This window comes from Schistocerca serialis, chromosome 9 (assembly GCF_023864345.2).
Source record: "Schistocerca serialis cubense isolate TAMUIC-IGC-003099 chromosome 9, iqSchSeri2.2, whole genome shotgun sequence".
Classification (NCBI taxonomy): Eukaryota; Metazoa; Arthropoda; class Insecta; order Orthoptera; family Acrididae; genus Schistocerca; species Schistocerca serialis.
In genome coordinates this window covers 194,195,821-194,215,699 of record NC_064646.1, presented here as the reverse complement: position 1 = coordinate 194,215,699, position 19,879 = coordinate 194,195,821, and the positions used below count along the sequence as shown (strand labels likewise).

Sequence of the window (19,879 nt, the reverse complement as noted above, 5' to 3'; positions counted from 1 at the left end):
GTATACTTTGCAGTCACATTTTCGATGAGAATGAAGTATTTGTGTCTGTTACATAAACTTCCTGTACTGCCTCCTAGTGAGGATAAGTAATACATAATACAAGGTCTTGGCTCTGATAACGTCTGTTCTATTGTTGCAGAGAATGGGCGTCCCAATAGCTGGTAAATCGCGTTTCCAATTCAACGTCAAAGTACATGCGACAGGTGGATATAGGTACATGAACGCGCTGGAAGGAAAAGTGATACCTATTATTTGGCTTGAAAGGGTAAGATCCAAAACTATGCAGTATAAATCCTAAGTGTTGTGTATCTGATCCTAAAACTGAAAAGAAACTTCACAATTAACATTTGGTCTTGGATGAATGTTGATATATAGCACGATTCATTCATTCATTCATTCATTCGTTCTTTAATTCAGTCATTCATTCAATTTCATTGCAACGCGTCAGCTGAATTTTGGGCTGACTCGTCTCTTAAGAAGAGAGAAATAACATCGCTACGCGTAAAATTTGAAAAATTTGGGAAATTACTGGAGCTTCAGATTGATAGTATGTTCACCTCTCTGTCTTCTTAATGTTAATAGTAACAATAGTTACAGCAATCGGCTAGCAACTTTCATAATACCGCTTGTTTGTAAAAGAAAGTTAACATGTCTTCGGATCTGTGAATACAGAGGGATTTGTCTGGCAAGAACTCAAGAATCAAACGACTTTAGTTTTCAGAAGTTGGTGTAGGTTCACTTATTTTGCCGCTACTGTTAAGTTTTAGTGGGACGCGTGAGGGGGGGGGGGGATGGAGGAGAGAAGCGCCATGAGAAAAAATGACGTCCCATTCGTGGGACGACGCAGCAAGAGCGCCCGGGTAATTTATTCTGCGGTATGCATTACCACTGGTATTAAGGCCTCTTACAATGTTAGGGCTCGTTAGGTACAACTGACGATTTTCCATCCGAATGCTTCGTGAATCGTAGTCCGGAAATCAGACGATATCTCTTTGTGACGTTGACTACATGTGGCTAGGTGGTCCATTATGTGATTTAAAACAGGTTCTTCAGTGATTCTTTAAAAAAATATTGATGTTTTACCAGCGTTTCCCGAAGTTGGCGAACATAATTTTCATAATTACGTCAGCCTTTCTTTCTGATCAATTACACATGGCTGCAGACAGGGTTCCTCGCAGCTCATAGATCTCCACATCGTGTTCGAAACTTTCGGATGTTTGGTAGCTTTTCGACAGGGCCCTGCACTGCTACTTCCATATCTCAGTTTTGTTTATCGAGCGAGGTGGCGCAGTGGTTAGACACTGGACCTGCATTCGGGAGGACGACGGTTCAATCCCGCGTCTGGCCATCCTGATTTAGGTTTTCCGTGATTTCCCTAAATCGCTCCAGGCAAATGCCGGGATGGTTCCTTTCAAAGGGCACGGCCGACTTCCTTCCCTAATCCGATGAGACCGATGACCTCGCCGTCTGGTCTCCTTCCCCGAAACAACCAACCAACCAACCAACCAGTTTTGTTTAGATGATTTTGTAAGGCAACTTCCAATTCTTCGCTAGTAAATTTGTGTGACTTAACTGGCATACCTTTGTGAAACTAGCCACGTGGGTGCATGAATGCAAGTTGCTAACCAGATCCTCGTAGTAAACCCGTATTTCTCTTCGACGTTTCCATTCTTGTAGTACAAACAGGTGGGTCATTTCTGTGATAAATAAGGAAGACCCCTGATGGTCAGCCTGATGCATAGCGCCACTAGTGGGCATTGATGCTTACATGAGAGGTGTGGGCTATAGCGATTTCTAATATTAATAAAAATTTTAGACGAAGTAATCGGTAAGTAATTGTTATTGTATGCTACAACTTGCTGTAACTCAGCTTTATAAATTTCATGAATTAAAATTACTTCCCTGCCTTATAGATCATAATTATTGTGGAATCGTTGAATGGTTAAAAAATATTACTACTAACAGAGATAAAATGGTGAGCGGTTGGTATAAAAAGGTTGACTACCTCAGCGTTCGACAAATTGCGCATGAAATGAGCCTTTCATTATCCTTGTCCTTCTGTCCCACTCAGGGGCGATGAGATTGATTTAATATACAGGGTGGTTCATTGATAGTGTTGTTGTTGTTGTTTTTGTGGTCTTCAGTCCTGAGACTGGTTTGATGCAGCTCTCCATGCTACTCTATCCTGTGCAAGCTTCTTCATCAACCAATAACTACTGCAGCCTACATCCTTCAAAATCTGCATAGTGTGTTCATCTCTTGGTCTCCCTCTACGATTTTTACCCTCCACGCTGACCTCCAATACTAAATTGGTGATGTCCTACCAACCGATCCCTTCTTCTAGTCAAGTTGTGCCACAAGCTCCTCTTCTCCCCAATTCTATTCAATACCTCCTCATTAGTTATGTCATCTACCCATCTAATCTTCAGCATTCTTCTGTAGCACCACATTTCGAAAGCTTCTACTCTCTTCTTGTCTAAACTATTTATCGTCCACGTTTCACTTCCATACATGGCTACACTCCATACAAATACTTCCAGAAACGACTTCCTGACATTTAAATCTATACTCGATGTTGATAAATTTCTCTTCTTCAGAAACGATTTCCTTCCCATTGCCAGTCCACATTTTATATCCTCTCTACTTCGACCGTCATCAGTTATTTTGCTTCCCAAATAGCAAAACTCCTTTACCAATTTGTCTCATTTCCTAATCTAATTCCCTCAGCATCACCCGACTTAATTCGACAACATTCCATTATCCTCGTTTTGCTTTTGTTGATGTTCATCTTATACCCTCTTTTCAAGACACTGTCCATTCTGTTCAACTGCTCTTCCAAGTCCTTTGCTGTCTGACAGAATTACAATGTCATCGGCGAACCTCAAAGTTTTATTTCTTCTCCATGGATTTTAATACCTACTCCGAATTTTTCTTTTGTTTCCTTTATTGCTTGTTCAATATACAGATTGAATAACATCGGGGATAGGCAACAACCCTCTCACTCCCTTCCCAACGACTGCTTCCCTTTCATACCCCTCGACTCTTACAACTGCCATCTGCTTTCTGTACAAATTGTAAATAGCCTTTCGCTCCCTGTATTCTACCCCTGCCACCTTCAGAATTTGAAAGAGAGTATTCCAATCAACATTGTCAAAAGCTTTCTCTAAGTCTACAAATGCTAGAAACGTAGGTTTGCCTTTCCTTAATCTTTCTTCTAAGATAAGTCGTAGGGTCAGTATTCCCTCACGTGTTCCAACATTTCTACGGAATCCAAATTGATCTTCTCCGAGGTTGGCTAATATCAGTTTTTCCATTCGTCTGTAAAGAATTCGCGTCAGTATTTTGCAGCTGTGACTTATTAAACTGATAGTTCGGTAATTTTCACATCTGTCAACACCTGCTTTCTTTGGGATTGGAATTATTATATTCTTCTTGAAGTTTGAGGGTATTTCGCCTGTCTCATACATCTTGCCCACCAGATGGTAGAGTTTTGTCAGGACTGGCTCTCCCAAGGCTGTCAGTAGCTCTAATGGAATGTTGTCTACTCCGGGGGCCTTGTTTCGACTCAGGTCTTTCAGTGCTCTGTCAAACTCTTCACGCAGTATCATATCTCCCATTTCATCTACATCCTCTTCCATGTCCATAATATTGTCCTCAAGTACATTGCCCTTGTATAGACCCTCTATATACTCCTTCCACCTTTCTGCTTTCCCTTCTTTGCTTAGAACTGGGTTTCCATCAAAGCTCTTGATATTCATGCAAGTCTTTCTCTTTTCTCCAAAGGTCTCTTTAATTTTCCTGTAGGCAGTATCTATATTACCCCTAGTGAGACAAACCTCTACATCCTTACACTTGTCCTCTAGCCATGCCTGCTTTGCCATTTTGCACTTCCTGTCGATATCATTTTTGAGACGTTTGATAGTGACCGGGCCAAATATCTAACGAAATAAGCGTCAAACGAAGAAACTACAAAGAACGAAGCTTGTCTAGCTTGAAGGGGAAACCAGATGGCGCTATGGTTGGCCCGCTAGATGGCGCTGCCATAGGTCAAACGGATATCAACTGCGTTTTTTAAATTGGAACCCCCATTTTTAATTGCATATTAGTGTAGTACGTAAAGAAATATAAATGTTTCGGTTGGACAACTTTTTTCGCTTTGTGGTAGAGGCGCTGTAATAGTGACAAACGTATAAGTACGAGGGATCACGTAACATTCTGCCAGTGCGGACGGTATTTGCTTCGTGATACATTACCCAAGTTAAAATGGACCGTTTATCAATTGCGGAAAAAGTCGATATCGTGTTGATGTATGGCTATTGTGATCAAAATACCCAACGGGCGTGTGCTATGTATGCTGCTCGGTATCGTGGACGAAATTATCCAAGTGTCCGGACCGTTCGCCGGATAGTTACGTCATTTAAGGAAGCAGGAAGTGTTCAGCCACATGTGAAACATCAACCACGACCTGCAACAAATGAAGATGCCCAAGTAGGTGTTTTAGCTGCTGTCGCGGCTAATCCGCACATCAGTACAGTGTGCGATTTGCGGGGGGGATGTGGGGGGATTCCCCCCTCTGGATCAGACCATCCCCTCCTCTGGTTCTAGTTTATGCATCCCAACCGGGGATGTTTATTTCCCACGCACTGGAGTAGTACTTTACATATAGTTTAAATTTGTGGAGCCGAACAGTGAAAGTCTTTAATACAGTCTTACTATTATTATGTTTGCTTAACAATTTTGAAAAATTGTTATGTAGTAGGTAAGCATTTCAAAACATTCAGAACTAAACAAGACGATGCACGCCACATTTCCGTAGCATGACACAATGTTGCAAGATGTCGTCCCAGCGTAAACGAGGCTTTAGAGCCAGGTCTGTATTGTATGGTGGATGTGATTAGTTGCGTACGAAACTAAAACGTGCAATCAGATACAAACGTCGTGGAAAACTGTGAAGAGGTGTCATCCTGCAGCAAGATAATGCTCGCCCACATTCTGCCAAACGGACAGCCGACGCATTAAAGGAGTTGAGATTCGAGGAGCTGGAACATCCGCCATACAGTCCAGACCTGGCTCCAATCGATTTTCACATGTTTGGGCCCTTAACGGAAGCACTACAGGGAAGATGATTTGAAAGTGATGAAGACGTCATTGCTGCGGTGCAGAATTGGTTACAGATGCAAGCGATAAACGTATTTTCTGATGAAACAAACAAACTCGTAAAACGTCGGGAAAACTGCATTGAGGTCCAGGGAGGATACGTAGAAAAATAACGCATGTTTCAGTTTTCTATCATCAGAATGAGTACAGCTTTTCACAAATGTGCCTTTACTTTTTGAATTCCCCTCGTATACCTGTATGTAAATGATTTTGTAAATAAGCTTTACCTATAATGTATTTTTAAAGATCTAACAAGGGATGGCTTTTCTGATAGTGCTTACGCGTGAGTAGTGAGTTTCGGCATTAACATGTATTTATAAACAACTGTTTAACCATGGGTAACGCCGCGGTCCAAGCTAGTTACATATGTAATTATACTAACACCCTAAGACATTCCCCCACTGGTAAAAGCACAAATCGAACACTGCATCAGTAGCAGACAAATTGCGTGAGAATCGGGAATCTCAAAAACGTCGGTGTTGAGAATGCTACATCAATATCGATCGCACCCGTACCATATTTCTATGCACCAGGAATTGCACGGCGACGACTTTGAACGTCGCGTACAGATCTGCCATTGGGCACAAGAGAAATTACGGGACAGTGACAGATTTTTTAGCACGCGTTCTATTTCGCGACGAAGCGTCATTCCCCAAAAGCAGTAACGTAAACCGGCGTAATATACACTATTGGGCAGCGGAAAATCCGCGATGACTGCGATAAGTGGAACATCAGTGACCTTGCGGCATTATGGGAGGAAGGATAATTGGCCCCCATTTTATCGTTGGCAATCTAAATGGTGCAATGTATGCTGATTTCCTACGTAATGTTCTACCGATGTTACTACAAGACGTTTCACTGCATGACAGAATGGCGATGTACTTCCAACATGATGCATGTTCGGCACATAGCTCGCGTGCGATTGAAGCGGTGGATTGCTCGTCGAAGCATCATACCACGGCCCGCACGTTCACCGGATCTGACGTCCCCGGATTTCTTTCTGTGTGGAAAGTTGAAGGATATTTGCTATCGTGATACACCGACAATGCATGACAACATGCGTCAGCGCGTTGTCAATGCATGAGCGAACATTACGGAAGGCGAACTACTCGCTGTTGAGAGGAGTGTCTTTACACCTATTGCCAAATGCATTGAGGTTGACGGACACCATTTTGAGCATTTATTGCATTAATGTGGTATTTACAAGTAATCACGCTGTAACAGCATACGTTCTCGGAAATAAGTTCACAAAGGTACATGGATCACATAGGAACAACCGAAGTAAAGTGTTCAAACGTACCCACGTTCTGCAATTTAATTTAAAAAAACCTACCTGTTACCAACTGCTCGTCTAAAATTTTGAGCCGTATGTTTGTGACTATTACGGCGTCATCTATCACAAAGTGAAAAAAGTGGTCCAACTAAACATTCATATTTCTTTACGTACCACACGAATATGTAATAAAAAATGGGGGTTCCTATTTTTAAAAAACGCAGTTGATATCCGTTTGGCCTATGGCAGCGGGCCAACCATAGCGCCATCTGGTTTCCGCCTTCAAGCTACACAAGTTTCGTTCTTCGTAGTTTTATCGTCTGACGCTTATTTCGTGAGATATTTGGCCCGGTCACGATCAGTGGACCACCCTGTATATTCTTGTATTGAGTGAATAGATTGTTTTTGCTTAAATAAAATGGTGTGTGTTTGTTCACTAAAACCGTCTTCTATGCCAACAGGACATAGGGGAATTTCCGCATGACCTGCAGAAGATTCTCTACTTCACGGCGGTGACGCTGGACAGTTTGAAGGCGGGCCTGCAGCACGGACTGCCGATTGTCGCCGCCATGTGCGCGCTATCACTGGTACTGTTCGCAGCCGTCAGGTGCCGCAAGAACCGCCGCCTGCTGTCGGCGGCCAAGCGCAGCGGCGACAAGATACTGCTAAAGGTCACCGCACCGCCCACCCGCGAGATGACGCGCCTCTGAGGCACCTGGGCCACGCACCCCCTCCCAAACAAGTATTACCCATCAGCCAATGAGGAAGCGACGTTACCTGCGTGCTCCCGCCTACCTAAGAGTCTCTCCTGGTTAGGCTAGGAAACACCAGTCTCCCTCAGGCCTCTGACTATATCGTATAGCGGCCGCTAAGAACCATCGCACTCAATTCCATTCTCTGTCCAAACAACTGAAACGAAGAAATACGTTTCATGGTGAAGAGGATTTGAATGATTTATTGGAAAAAAAATCAGGAACTTCAGATCACGTCGTGGATGTGATTAAACGTTATACTACGTTTACCAAAACACTTTGCGAATGCTGACCGCGAAGAGGAATCCCACTAATGTACTGTCAAACAAGCTGTGATACGAAATTCTAGTTTTAGAATTTGATAGATAGTGTACAACGGACTTTGCGCGCGGAAAATGATTCCTGCTCAGTTCATGTAATGTTGGTATAACTCAGAGCTGTGCCAAATTTCTCGTAACGATTTTCTGTGTTTTTAATGTTATTTTAGGTAAGCTGAAGTGCCTTTTAAAAATTACTCGGATAAGACCTTAAAATGTCGATTACCAGAAGGTGGCTTTCTCATTTGAAAAAGTATGTGTTCCTATTTTTTAAAGCTTTGTGAAATTGTACATAAAATTGGTGAGCAAACTGTTTTATAGAAAACATATCCCTGATCTAAAAAGGTTACGTCACAGGGAAGGTTATCAAATACAGTGTGTTGTTCACTCTTGAGTTTCTTGTTGTATGGTATTTTCGAAGTTCATTTTTCGTGCCGTAGGCGTTCCATGTAGACTGAGAGTGAGTTTTTCGTGAGTTTTGTACAAAAATACAAATAAAACTTTTTCTTAAGGTTGTTTTATATTGCTAATAGAAATCCTTAAAAAATTACATCAAATAAAACTTAGGAACAAAAAATCCACACTATTGATTTGATAATTTCTATGTTCTACACATGCAGAAAAATTCCTGGTAATAAATACAATCCCTCCTTAGTGGTGGTGGTAGTGGTGGTGGTGGTGGTGGTGTGTGTACGTACGTGCCTAGTTATGTAAGGTTGCTGCTGACAGTAACAAGACAACATTAATAAACATTGCGCACTAAGATGGGGGCGGAGTGGGCGTCCCTACCTGTGCGTCTGGTCGTGTGGGTGGGTGGGTGTTTGGGTGGGTGGACGAGCGCATGGGTGTGGGCTACAAATCTCGAGGACTTCCAGATGTAGAGGCCACAATGGTCCAGACCATTTTTAATCTAAACCCAAACAAAACCACAACACTCTGGTGATCCGTAAGTAAGAGGCAGTTCGGAGTTCAGGGTCCCATATATAAGCACATTAATGAAGACTTTCACGTAATCGACGCTGAAAAAAAAAGCCATCATAAAGATAGTAACTATGAGAAAATTGCTGAAATTGAACAGGTTTCTCGTGCAGATATATTTCGCCTACTTTTCATCCAATGATACTGCACATTGACCATTAGGAGTTCCAGAGCATACAAGAATTGCGATTGTTAAAATCGGCAGCAAAGTACATCAACAAGGAGCACCGTTTTGAATCTACAAAAAGACCAGGTGAACATAATTTTATGGTTTTACTAACATTTGAATGAGACTAAGTATGTAAGGAAATACATGCTATACTCAGCATCAACGTATTGGCTTCAGAGCGCAATACAAAATAAAATAAATGCCTGGCTTCTCTCTGTGGTGGAAACTGAATCCAGATATATCAATGCATGAATCATCACTCGAAAATACATAAATTTACAAAAAGGGAAAGCACACTCTATAGGCTTGAAACTTAATAACACTGACAAAAAGTTTTTAAAACATTTTTTAATAGTCACGATCTCAAATAAATACACTTTAAATTATGGTTAGTTTCGGTTGTTCACACAACCACCTAAGAATCGTGAGCAGCCGAAACTAGTCCTGATTTAATATTTTTTTATTTAGGACCGGCATTATTGAAAGATCTCTGAAAAAACGGAAAAGCTTTTCAAATATTTACATAACTTGTCTCCATATCCTAATCATGTCAGGAGTTCATAATGATAATCAGAAGATTGTTAAATTCGAGACCAAGAAATGGAGAGACAGTTTACATCGTTTTTTGATTACGCTATTTTTACGTCACCGAAGTCTTTTTTTTTTTTTTTTTTTTTTTTTTTTTCCGCAGTCGTCATGAAGACATAGGAAGAGGTAATTTCTTAGGACCGCTGAAACTGATGACATAATAAAGTGATGGAAAAAAACCGCAACACCAACAAATATAGTGATCAAATTTCATGAATACATGTCTGTAAGTAACATATTTTATTAACATTGCAAGATCACAGGTTGATAAGAGCGAGATAAGCCATCGCAAATGTGAAACGCTGGTACATTAATAGCCGGTGTAACTGTCAGAATTTTCAATGCGTATATGCAAACGTGCATGCATTGTTTTGTACGGGTACCTGATTTCAGTTTGTGGGATGAAATTCCATGTCTATTGTGCTGGGTAGGTCAATACAGGGGCTACTAATGCCGGTTGTGGATGAGGCTGGTGCTGTCTTCTGATGACGTCCCATATGTTATCAATTGGAGACAGATCTGGTGATGGAGCAGGCCAAGGCAACTTGTAAACACTCTGTACAGTATGTTGAGTTACAACAGCGGTATGTGGGCGAGCGTTATCCTCTTGGAATACACCACATGGAATGCGCATCATGAATGGTAGCACAACAGGTCTCTTCGCCAACTGACGTAGAAATTTACAATCGGGGTGCGTGGGATGACCACGAGAATGTTCATGGTGTTAGACGAAGTGACACCCTCAGGCCATAGCCCCAGGTGTATGTCCAGTGTGCCTATCGTGCAGACAGTTGGGGTGAGACGCTGAATTGGCCTCGTAAGCAACAAACGGCTATCACTGGCACCGAGACAGAAACTGTTTCCATCAGAAAACGCAGCAGACTTCCACCCTGCCCTCCAACGAGCTCTCGCTTGACACCACTGATGGAGGTGGTTTGGGCTCAGTGGAATGCAAGTTACAAGGTGTCAGTCTCGGAATTGTCATTGAAGTAACCTATTTGTAAGAGCTCGTTGTCAGTGAGGTGCCACCTGCTGCACAAAGGGGTGCTGCAGGTACAGTGCGATGCGTCAGAACCGCAGACCGAACACGATAGTCTTCTTGCTCGGTAATGCCACTTGACTTTCCGGAACGCTGTCTTCATGACACCGCACATTCCAGTGACCACGGCTGCTAGCTATCATGTACAGTGGCTGCACTTCTGCAAGGCCTTTCTGCAGTATAGCAGAAGGAACATCCAATTTTTCGTAGCCCTATTACATGACCTCGTTCAAACTCCGTGATATGTTGATAATGGCGTCTTTGTCGCCTTAAAGGTATTCTTTACTAACATCGGTTCACCACGTCCAGTTTCTAAGGCACATAATGCCCACGACCGCCACAACATGTATTTAAAGCAAACCCGATTTGTTGCCTCACAGTGGCGTGAATAGGGCCGCCCTTAAGCGTACAGCGCGAAATTTGAATAGGCATCTTTCAGATATAGAAACACGCCTACCAACGTTCGTTTATGTCGCACAGCTTCCATGGTGCTGAGGTTATTTTTCCGTCAGTATATGATCCACTACTGGAATAGCATTGTTTAGAACTTAGAGTCCACTGATAAGTGAAATAGAGTACCTTCTTGTGTCCACTGGGGGCCAAACCGCACAATAACCCTGGGTTCGGTGTGGGGCGGCGGTGGGGTGAGTGGACTGATGTAGCCTATTGTGGGGTTGTGTACCACTGAGGGCTACGATGGGGACGAAGCATCTCCGCCGTTTCTAGGTCCCCAGTTCAATACAATACTATGCACATTACAATTCCTAGGGCGTAGAGTACACACATTATAAATATTTGACTTTTTTTTGTCAATCATTACATCTATATTAATCACTTTCTTACAGATTGTATGCAACAAATAGGCCAGTGTCTAAGCAGAAAGGGGGGTTTCGCCACCCGCGCTTCTGACGGGATGCCTCTGCTACAGCTAATGATGGCCATTCGTGCAAGGAGTTTGTCATGACCGATTCTCACGCTTAAGCTGAGACATACCAGTAACTAGTTCACGAATCTCACTCAAAATTTGGAAATCAAAATACTTGGCGACAGAAAGGGAGACAGCAAGCCCAGTAACAGAGAGCTGCGTTGCCTGTGTTCATAACCCTGATACAATGAAAGCACACACTACGGATAACAAGTAAGAGCTAATCTACGCTGCCAACCAACGGATAATAACGTGGCTGTTTTCTTTTCGTTAAACTTTGTACATACGCCATAAAGCAGACGAATTGTCTCTAGTGGTGCAGAAACCCAGCAGTATTGTCGCCTTCAGGTAGGTGAACACTATTTGATAGGAACCAGAACATGGCGATATAGCGTCTTCACTTCTCCGGCGCTTCACACCTACCGCCATCTCTGGCATACAACTTACGGTCGGCAGCTTACCCAAATGATCTGTTTTATGTTCAAAATTCGATCTCTATCTCAGCTGGACTGCTTCTGAAGGATTGTTCCCTGTCGTCCACTTAATGTGACCATTTTTCTTGGAGTAGGTTTTTGAATTTTATTGCTTTAAATTTTAAACAGAACCCTTACGCCTGTTAGATGCAGCCGTAAAAATCATACGTTATTCAAATCAGTTTTACAGCAAATTAAACTGTGATGTACAGGAAAATCGTTTACGTATGCGCGATCACTGATGTCCCCTACATCACACTTGGACTATAAGGAATAATCCTGTAACAGAGGCAATGGATTCAAACCCAGGTCAGGCAGACTAAGCAGAGATTTCGTGACTGACGCAAACTAACAGTCATTCCTGATTAGGCATACAGAGAGTGATATACCTCGATTTTAGACAGTATCAGGCAGCAAATATCAACTTTAAATTACATAACACAAACATTTTTAACGGACACGAATTCCTCCCCAGCATCTCTTGTCCCTGTTAACGAACTACGAGAGATGTTAAATATTGCTTCTTCACAAGTAACTTACTTGAAATGAAATGCCGAGAGGTGAAGCTTTGTGTTGGACAGGGATTCGAAACCAGAACCCAACCGGATTGATACCGAAACACAACCAACTGTGACATATCCGGTTTCCTTGCCAGTAGCTAGATGTTTTAACTGAAATGACGAGAAGAAACATAAATTTTTTTCCTTCCCAGGACTCCACCCCGGCACCTATAACTATTGTATTCTAGAGAAAACGAACATTAAACATGGGTTTGTTGCACCAGCAGCGACATGTGAGCATGTTTGAACTAGAAATATGACGAAGAGTTCAGTGCTCACAGGGAATAGAGCCCCACACATATCGCTGTTGACTACACACAGAGACGTGAGCTACCGAATTTTTCTCCACCAGCAGCTCGGAATAACATCTTGAACTTAGTGATCTCGCAAATAGTTCTGTGTCCCACTGGGAGTCAAAAACGTCAGTTAGCGTTAGTGTTGACAATGAATGAAAAAACATTAAAAATCGAAATTATTATCCACCAGCAGATAGGTGTTCTCATGCTACAGCTTGATAATACATAATGAAATCTTTAGTGCTCGGCCAGGATTCGAACCCATTCATACGTAATATGTGGAGATGTTGAGGAATCTGCAGTTTTGAACAAACGACAAATGGTAGCCGAGCTGTATTGCCACGAAAGGATCAAGTTCCGCGTTAAGGGCGGTCTGAGTTGCATTCTCAGTTCAGAACCAATTTTATCGACATACAGAAGCTCAGATAAAAGATGGAATAAGTGTCCTGTGACTCTACATAGCGTTTGTTTCGTCACTAGAAATAAATAACTAGTATAAGAAAGGTTACTGGTGATACAGTTTCTACATGTCGCCGCTCCAGACTTTATTGTGGTTCAACCAAACGTCTACTTGGCAGAGAAGGAATATCATCTTTATTGTGAATTTCAGACCACAATGTCATTATATCTTCTTCACCTTGTGTAGTCAGAAGAGAATGGAATCTTTCTCTCCCTATCTAAAATCATTGGTAGAAGTTGGAATCAAACCCGGACCATAGGTATAAGAACCTACCATCAGTCCAACAGACCACCAAACCCTCTTCTCTGTGACTCATTTTTCTATTGTAAAGCTGTTGCGCCACACTGGATGAGGATTCTGACACACAGGCTCCCTGTAGTAAATTGCAGCATGTTCAGTAAATTCATTTACTTGGTTGACCAAATCACCATGAACTAGCTGCCTCGGTTACCCAGTGCATACATTCGACTCTATTTTGTAATCACCGAAATAAAATCCCGTAACTGCCACCTACACAAAACTGCCAACAGTGTAGGATGCAGAAATTTTGATAGGAAGTGTTCCTTTCCACTTGAGCTATTCTATTGCGCTATCTGTTTGTAAAAAAACGTCGTGCAGCGCAAAAGAAAAGCTGTAACTGTTTCTTTTATTGTCAGAAGTCTAGACCCGGCCATTTGCATTATCTCGCAGCGCTGTGGTATGCAGAAGCTCTGGAGGAATTGTTGTTCAGCTGTGGAGCTGTTGAAGTTACGTGTTAGCTAGTAGCGTAATGGTAAGTGTCGTGCACCATAGATAAGATGTCGCGAGTTCGAATACATTTATTACCAAATTTTTTTAAAACACAATTCTGCTGTTTGTTGAAGTTAACAATCTAATGGAACTTTGAACATAATTCCCTTCACTTCTCAACCCAAAATAGTCGCATGTGGAAAAAGGGCTAACTTCTGTGACATTTTGTTCTTTTCGGGTTTAATAGACAGCCAGGCAGCAGATGCATCTCGAAGCTTTTGTATTATGTATGGGGAGAACAATGTTAAGTCGCGTCACTTACTGTACTTAAGGTCCATTAACGTAACAGTGCGATGACAGGCATGTTAAGCACCACCCTTAACGTGGTTTATATGCTGGTGTTGGTTTCTTGTAAAACATTAATCTACCGCTGTATCCACACCTTGAAAAACCATACAAACAAATGCCTGTTAGGTATTTATCAGCTTACGCGCATCATAATGTGTATCCTGTAGCACCTCTGCTGCGTGTATATTTGCGTATTTGCGTACTTGCGTATTTGCGTATGTGTAAGTGCTTCAGTTCATACTACAAACTGTCGATGGATGTATTTTATTGTATTGAACTGGGGACTAGAAACAACGGAGAGATTTCGTGCCTGCCATAGCCTCAGTGGTACACCCCCCCCCCCCCAAATAGGTGACAGCAGTCCACCACCGGCCCACACCGAACCTCGGGGGTTATTGTGTGGTTTGGCCCCCAGTGGACGCCCCCCCTCTCCCCCCCCCCCCCCCCCTCCGAGGCATGTCTCACAGCAGATGAGTGTAGCTCCAGTGTTTGCGTGGTAGAGGAATTATGGTGTACACGTATGTGGTGAAAGTGTTAGCGCAGCAATCGCCGACATAGTGTAACTGCGGCGAAATAAAGGGAACCTGCCCGCATTCGCCGAGGTAAATGTAAAACCGCCTTAAAAACCATCCACAGACTGGCCAGCACGCCGGACCTCAACTCTAAACCACCGGGTGGATTCGTGCTGGGGACCAGCACGCCTTCCCGCCCGGAAAGCAGTGCGTTAGACCGCATGGCTAACCGGGATGGTTGGGATGTCTTTACTTTTGTACGTGAAATTACTTTGAAATATGTGGAGGGTGTTCAGCTTAGTGGTTCAGAGGAATATCACAGACATGCATATTTCCGAAGATGCGCCACCAAGTAACGACATTCTGGATGAGAAAAGTCGCTTTGAAAGTACATGCAATATTTTATTTGTGAGACTTTATTGAAACGTAACTACTGTCGTTTACAGCGGAGGTTTTCAAATGTTGTATATCACCATTCTTCTGAGACTTAAAAAAGTAAATTATTTAGTGGTTCATTTTAGGTGAAAATTATTATATAGAACATAATTTAAGTGATGTGATATGAACAACACGGGGTTTTGATACGTTCCCAGTGATGCGGAAGGACCTCCACACTAATAGGGCAGAGAACTTGCCCATGCTCATGTTGATTGTATCTAGACATCTGTCGTTACTTCAGATTGTGCTGGCCATTTTTTGGATAAGCATCTTGTCTGGGCCCAGAAAAGGCGTAACCTAATGCCCACACTGAATTTTACTTTCATTCCGACAACTATTGTCAGTAGCTACAGCGTAGTTAGTAATACTGCTCCAGTGTACCGACAGAAACGTTTGCCACTCATTTAAACAGCTACGGGGTCAACAGATCTCTTTCTGCAGTAAAGTTGTGTCAAATGTCATTTTTCCCCAAATGCGATTCAGTAGCTCCTCATAAATTACTCGATCTACTCACGTAGTCTTCAGCATTCTTCTGTACCACAACGTTTCGAAAACTTCTATTCTCCTCTTGTCTTTGCTCCACTACAACGCTAAAGTCCATACAGATATATTCAGAGAATAATTCTTAACACTTAAATTTATATTCTATGTCAACAAATTTCTCGTATAATGGAACACATTAATTGCTTCTGTCATCTGCGTTTCATGACCTCTTTACTTCGGCAATCGCCAGTTATTTTGCTGCCCGAAGACTAAGACTCTTCTACTACTTTTTGTGCCTCATTCCGGAACCTAATTCCATCAGTATCATCTGATTTAATTCAACTAAATTCTGTTACCTGTGTTTTATTTTTGTGTTGTTCATCTTACCCGTTTTCAACGCGCTGTCCATTGCACTCAACCGTTTTTCTAAATCCTTTGCCATTTTTGACAGAATTACAAAGTCGTAGGCAATCACCATTGCTTTTATTTCTTCTCTCTGAACTTTACTTCTCTTTCCAAATAGCTTTTTCCTTCCCTTCGCAGCTTGCTCAACATGCAGTTTGAGTAATATTGGGGATAGGCTACAATCCTGTCTCGTGCACTTTTCACCTATGGTAACTTCCTGATCACTCCCATATGTAACATGAACCACTGTTGCTCGATTTTCTACTATCTTAGGTTGTCCCGCTTTCATAAAAAACATTAGTATCATTGTATGTCAGTGAAGGTGGATTGTCAATATTTAAATCTGTAACATTTTCAAGGAAGCAATACGCTTATATATATATAAAGCAGCATGTATGTGTGGAGTCACGTTCCAAACTCGTCGATCGATTTCAAACAGATTTGGCACAGAAACAACAGACCTCATGAGTATCAGCTCCTAGCTCCAGTAGGTGTGGAGATATGAGGGAAAACGTGGTTTTTCTATGCCCTGGTATTTAGGCTGCTCTGCATGATAGGCATGTTGCATGGGAACAGTATCAGCCTGCCACATCAACCTGCTTGGCAAGGTAGCCTACATTCAGGACAAGAAACGGCTCTCTGGACCCCAACTTAACGGCTGCTCTGCATGACAGGCATTTTGTGGGAGTAGTACTTGTCTGCTTTATTGAACTGCATTGCAGGGGCTACACATGTTCACAAACATGGCTAGGTATAGGTTGAGATGGATAGAGGTGGGTGGGTGGACAGAGGAATGGGGAGGAAGAAATGCACTGAGAGAGGGGTGGAGAGGAGATGAATGAGACAGATGGAAGGTGTAGAAGGGTAGTAGGCAACTCAAAAATAAAGAGGAAAAATGGAGATGGGAAGAGAATGTGGTAGGAGTATATGGTCAGAGGGAGATGGGGGAAGATATAATCAGAGTGGGGGAGGGGGTGGAGTGAATGGATAAAGAGAGGGACAGCAGGAAATGGTGAGACAGAAAGTGGGGAAGACGGATAGATAGATAGATAGATAGATAGATAGATAGATAGATAGATAGATAGATAGATGGATGGATGGATGGATGGATGGATGGATGGATGGATGGATGGATGGATAGATAGAGATGGCAGGATGAAGTGGACAGACAGAGAAGATGTGGATACAGAGGGGCAAAGGATGAGATGTATTCACACACACACACACACACACACACACACTAAAAACGTTTTGCATAACCGTGGTTCCCAGAACTCCTGAAGATGGACGTTGACTATGGATATTGTATCACTGACACAGTCCCTTTGACTGTTCAGAGATGTCACTAAACCCACCCAAAGATGTAAAAACCCATGCATGAGCAGCACCTGTTAGAAGCAGGGATCCCGATCTAATAGGCGCTGCTCATGCATGGGTGTTTGTTTACATCTTTGGGCGGTTTTAGTGACAATGTCCTTTGCTATATACAATTTTCATGCAAGGTTGTCACACAGTTGCCGGCCGTCGTGGCCGAGCGGTTCTAGGCGCTACAGTCTGGAACCACGTGACCGCTACGGTCGTAGGTTCGAATCCTGCCTCGGGCATGGATGTCTGTGATGTCCTTAGGTTAGTTAGGTTTAAGTAGTTCTAGGGGACTGATGACCTCAGAAGTTAAGTCCCATAGTGCTCAGAGCCATTTGAACCATTTTGTCACACAGTTTGTGGATCACTAATAACAGCTACCGTAGTGCTCTCTCATAAGGCGTGGTTTCTACTAGTGTCTGTCTTCTACTCTCTTGAAGGCTGGTAGGAGCAGCGCTTATATCCTCTTCGTATAGAGGCCACTCCTCTCGTGATGCGGTACATACAACTTTTCAATTTTGTTCTTCTTATCCATGCTCTTCTCACTGAAATCAGGCGCAAAATTCGTTATAATTTCTTGCCACGCATTCGTTTTCATCACTTTGTTGCTATAGTCATCACTTTTCACATCCAAAATAGCAAGACGGCTTTCTACTTCACTTACAAAATACTCCATGTTAACCAAATCTAAACTCATGGGTACCGTGTGTGCAGTATAATGCACAATAAATATTTGGTGTCACTGTCTCAGAAATGACTGCCTGTCGTTGGCATATCTGCAGCTCTGTGTATGTAATCAGTGTTCCAGTGTGAACACTCCACTTCAAACCAATGCATACCTGGCAGTGACTGCTGTAAACACAATGACATCGTCCGTCACATGCTACGAGGGTGAGTCACTGATGGAGCACAGTGGCTCGGTGAGGCAGTGTAGTGTCCCTGTGTTAACGCTCCAGTTCAAACGAATGTATCTCTGTCGGTGACCGTCAGCAGTGTCCCAATGTGAAACGGACCTTAGTGAGCGATCTATTGGCTGTCGTCAGCGCACGGGCTTCTCTGATCTTGCCTTCATCTTCGTGCTGGCTCTTGTGGTTACGCCGGAACACATACAGAAGAATGGAAAAAACTTACTGAAGCCGACCTTGGGGATGATAAGTCTGGGTTCAGAGAAATCTTAAATATCAGCTAAAGACAAGCGACCCTAAGTTTACAGAATTTGTAAATTTAGAGACGCTTTTGACAATGTTGACTAGATACACTCTTTGAAATTCTAAAGGTAGCAGGAGTAAAACACAGGGAGCAAAAAATTAGCTCTCCGCCAGGTCGTGAAGGCGCTAGAGGTGCCTACCTCCGTGTTGCTGCGCTATGCGTATGCGATGTGGAGAGGCATGTGATGAACGCATACCGGTCTCATGGCCATTTTGCAGATTTTCCAAACCTTGCAGCTGCTACTACTCGGTCAGATAGCTTCTCAATTGGCATCATGAGGCTAAGTACACCCATCACCAGTCCCACCACCAAGGAAAACACCGTGGCAGTACTGGGAATCAAACCCAGGTCCTGCACATGGCAGCCATTAACGCTGACCATTCAGACTGCACAGAAACCAGACAGCTATTATGAATCGTAGGGCACCAATGGGAAGCAGCGACTGAGAAGGGAGCGACACAAGGGTGCAGCCAATTCCCCAAGTTATTCACTTTGTGCGTTGAGTAATCAATAAACGAAACCAAGGAGAAATTTGGAAAGGGAATTAAGGTCCGCGAGAAGAAATGTAAGCCTTAAGGTTTGTCTGTGACATTGTACTTCAGTCAGAGACAGAAAAGGACTTGGAAGTGCATTTGAATGGAATGGAATGGAAAGGAATGGCTAGTCCGTTGAAGAGACATGTCGGTAGAGGTGAGTTATCGATAAAAAATGTCAAATCTAAGCACACAAACAGTACTTGATTTCGATGTTTCGGAAAAGGGAGGCACGGTAAAATTTTACAGGAGGTTCTAATACAAGACAGACTCTCACGATTTGTTTCATAAGCGGTAGTTCGAGCCGGCCGCTGTGATCGAGCGGTTCTAGGCGCTTCAGTTCGAAACCGTGCTGCTGCTACGGTCGATGGTTCGATTCCTGCCTCAGGCATGGATCTGTGTGATGTCCTTAGGCCAGTTAGGTTTAAGTAGTTCTAAGTCTAGGGGACTGATGACCTCAGATGTTAAGTCTCATAGTGCTTACAACCATTTGAACCATTTTGAACGCTAGTTCGACATAGCATCGTCTTGCCAAAACAGAACCTGCCATGGTGTAAAAAACAGGAACATGCTCTTGAATTATAACTTGTTACTGTCCAACGTAAAATGATTGTGTTATTCCAAACATGTGACCAAATGGCGTGAAAGATTGTATTCTCTAATGTTATTTCACATGTCTGAAATGTAAGGATTACACACGTGCATAACAGTTTATTTACAGACACTGATTTTAACACAAGAGGTTATGTAATTTATCCAGCAAGCTGAAAGAAATTGCTTAACATTGTTTTTTCTTCGGAGTTTAAATTCACTCTTTGTCTTTACGCCAATGATGGTTTCGGAATAACGATGACATTTTTTCACAGCAAATTA

The 19,879-nt window shown here is 42.7% G+C and overlaps 1 protein-coding gene across 1 annotated transcript in view; it reads left to right on the top strand.

The window, feature by feature from the left end:
- The window catches only part of LOC126419253 (lysosome membrane protein 2-like), a 384,735-nt gene extending 376,715 nt beyond the window's left edge, over positions 1–8,020 (top strand). Inside the window, exons 10-11 of the mRNA XM_050086410.1 lie at positions 140–265; positions 6,892–8,020. Coding sequence (XP_049942367.1) covers positions 140–265; positions 6,892–7,140 — 375 coding nt within the window. The 3' untranslated portion in view covers positions 7,141–8,020. The remainder of the gene's footprint in view (positions 1–139; positions 266–6,891) is intronic.
- The last annotated feature ends 11,859 nt before the right edge of the window (positions 8,021–19,879 follow it).